This window comes from Chiloscyllium plagiosum, unplaced genomic scaffold (genome assembly GCF_004010195.1).
Source record: "Chiloscyllium plagiosum isolate BGI_BamShark_2017 unplaced genomic scaffold, ASM401019v2 scaf_17518, whole genome shotgun sequence".
NCBI lineage: Eukaryota > Metazoa > Chordata > Chondrichthyes > Orectolobiformes > Hemiscylliidae > Chiloscyllium > Chiloscyllium plagiosum.
The window spans coordinates 1-1,340 of NW_025191344.1; the positions used below are offsets into that span (position 1 = coordinate 1).

At 57.5% G+C, this 1,340-nt stretch overlaps 1 protein-coding gene across 1 annotated transcript in view; it reads right to left on the reverse strand.

Annotated features, from left to right (window-relative positions):
- Positions 1–79: 79 nt before the first annotated feature.
- LOC122545692 (brain-specific angiogenesis inhibitor 1-associated protein 2-like) overlaps positions 80–1,340 on the reverse strand; it is a gene marked incomplete at both ends in the record, with an annotated part of 3,245 nt that continues 1,984 nt past the window's right edge. The window contains 2 exons of the mRNA XM_043684638.1: positions 80–217; positions 704–775. Coding sequence (XP_043540573.1) covers positions 80–217; positions 704–775 — 210 coding nt within the window. The remainder of the gene's footprint in view (positions 218–703; positions 776–1,340) is intronic.

Consider the following 1,340-nt stretch of genomic DNA (forward strand, 5'->3'; position numbering starts at 1 on the left):
ACTGAGAGAGAGAGGGAGGGAGTCCCACAGTCAGGCGATGGAGGGAAGGAGGGAGTCAGAGACCCAGGGAAGGAGTTACCTGCATTTCCCGATCACAGTATTTCTGTGGGTTTTTGCTTATCCCACTCCTCCTCCTTAGTTTCCGAAGTTCTGAGTGAGACTTCGCGATGGATTCCGTCTTGGTCCGGATTTCCAGCTGGTATCTTTTCAGTGCTGCCTGTAATGAGAAAGGGAGTTTGGGGGGACAGAGAGTGAGAGAGGGAGAGCAGTGATTTCACCAAAACACTCCCCTCAATCTAACCACAGTGGGGTACAGAGACCGGGGAACTGTGCACGGTGCTCCGAGTGACCGAGGGGAGACCGGGGAACTGTTCACGGTGCTCCGAGTGACCGAGGGGAGACCGGGGAACTGCGCAGGGTGCTCCGAGTGACCGAGGGGAGACCGGGGAACTGTGCAGGGTGCTCCGAGTGACCGAGGGGAGACCGGGGAACTGTGCAGGGTGCTCCTAGTGACCGAGGGGAGACCGGGGAACTGTGCAGGGTGCTCCGAGTGACCGAGGGGAGACCGGGGAACTGTGCAGGGTGCTCCGAGTGACCGAGGGGAGACCGGGGAACTGTTCACGGTGCTCCGAGTGACTGAGGGGGGACCGGGGAACTGTGCACGGTGCTCCGAGGGGAATTCAGGATAACGTGGACCACTCACGCTTAAATATTTCACATCTAGTTCCAACTTCTGCTCCAGCTGTGTCAGTAACTCGGAGTGGAATACTCTCACCTGTGAATAAAGTTCGACAGCAGTGTTAGACTAACTCGGTTATCCGATGCTGTCCCTGTCATAGAGTCGTAACGAAACGGACCCTTCGATCCAACTATAATCCCCAAATTAAAGGAGTCTTCCCCCCCACCTGCTCTTGACCCACATTCCCCCCCCACCCTTCCCTTTCCCTGTCCTTATCCCAAAGCCTTGTGACTGTCCCCACACCCACCACTTTCCCAGGAACGTTCATTTCCCAAGAATTTGTCCCCCATCTCTTTGCTCGGTGTCCCCTCGGGCTGAACTCCCCCCACCCCCCGCACCCTGTTCATCTCACCCGCGTCCCTCGCTATTTTACAAGTAACGCCCATCCCGTCAGCCCCACTCGCTCCGGGGAAAACAGCCCACTGTCCACCAGCGACCAATCTCTTCCCAAACCCTCTCCGGGTTTATAACCTCCTTTCGGTCACGGGACGACCGGAATTGGACGCGGCGCTCCAGACGAGACCTCGCCACCGTCCTGTACAACCCCAAAGTGACGTTTATGGAGGCAAGTGTGCTGGACGCGTTCATAACCTCCACCCCC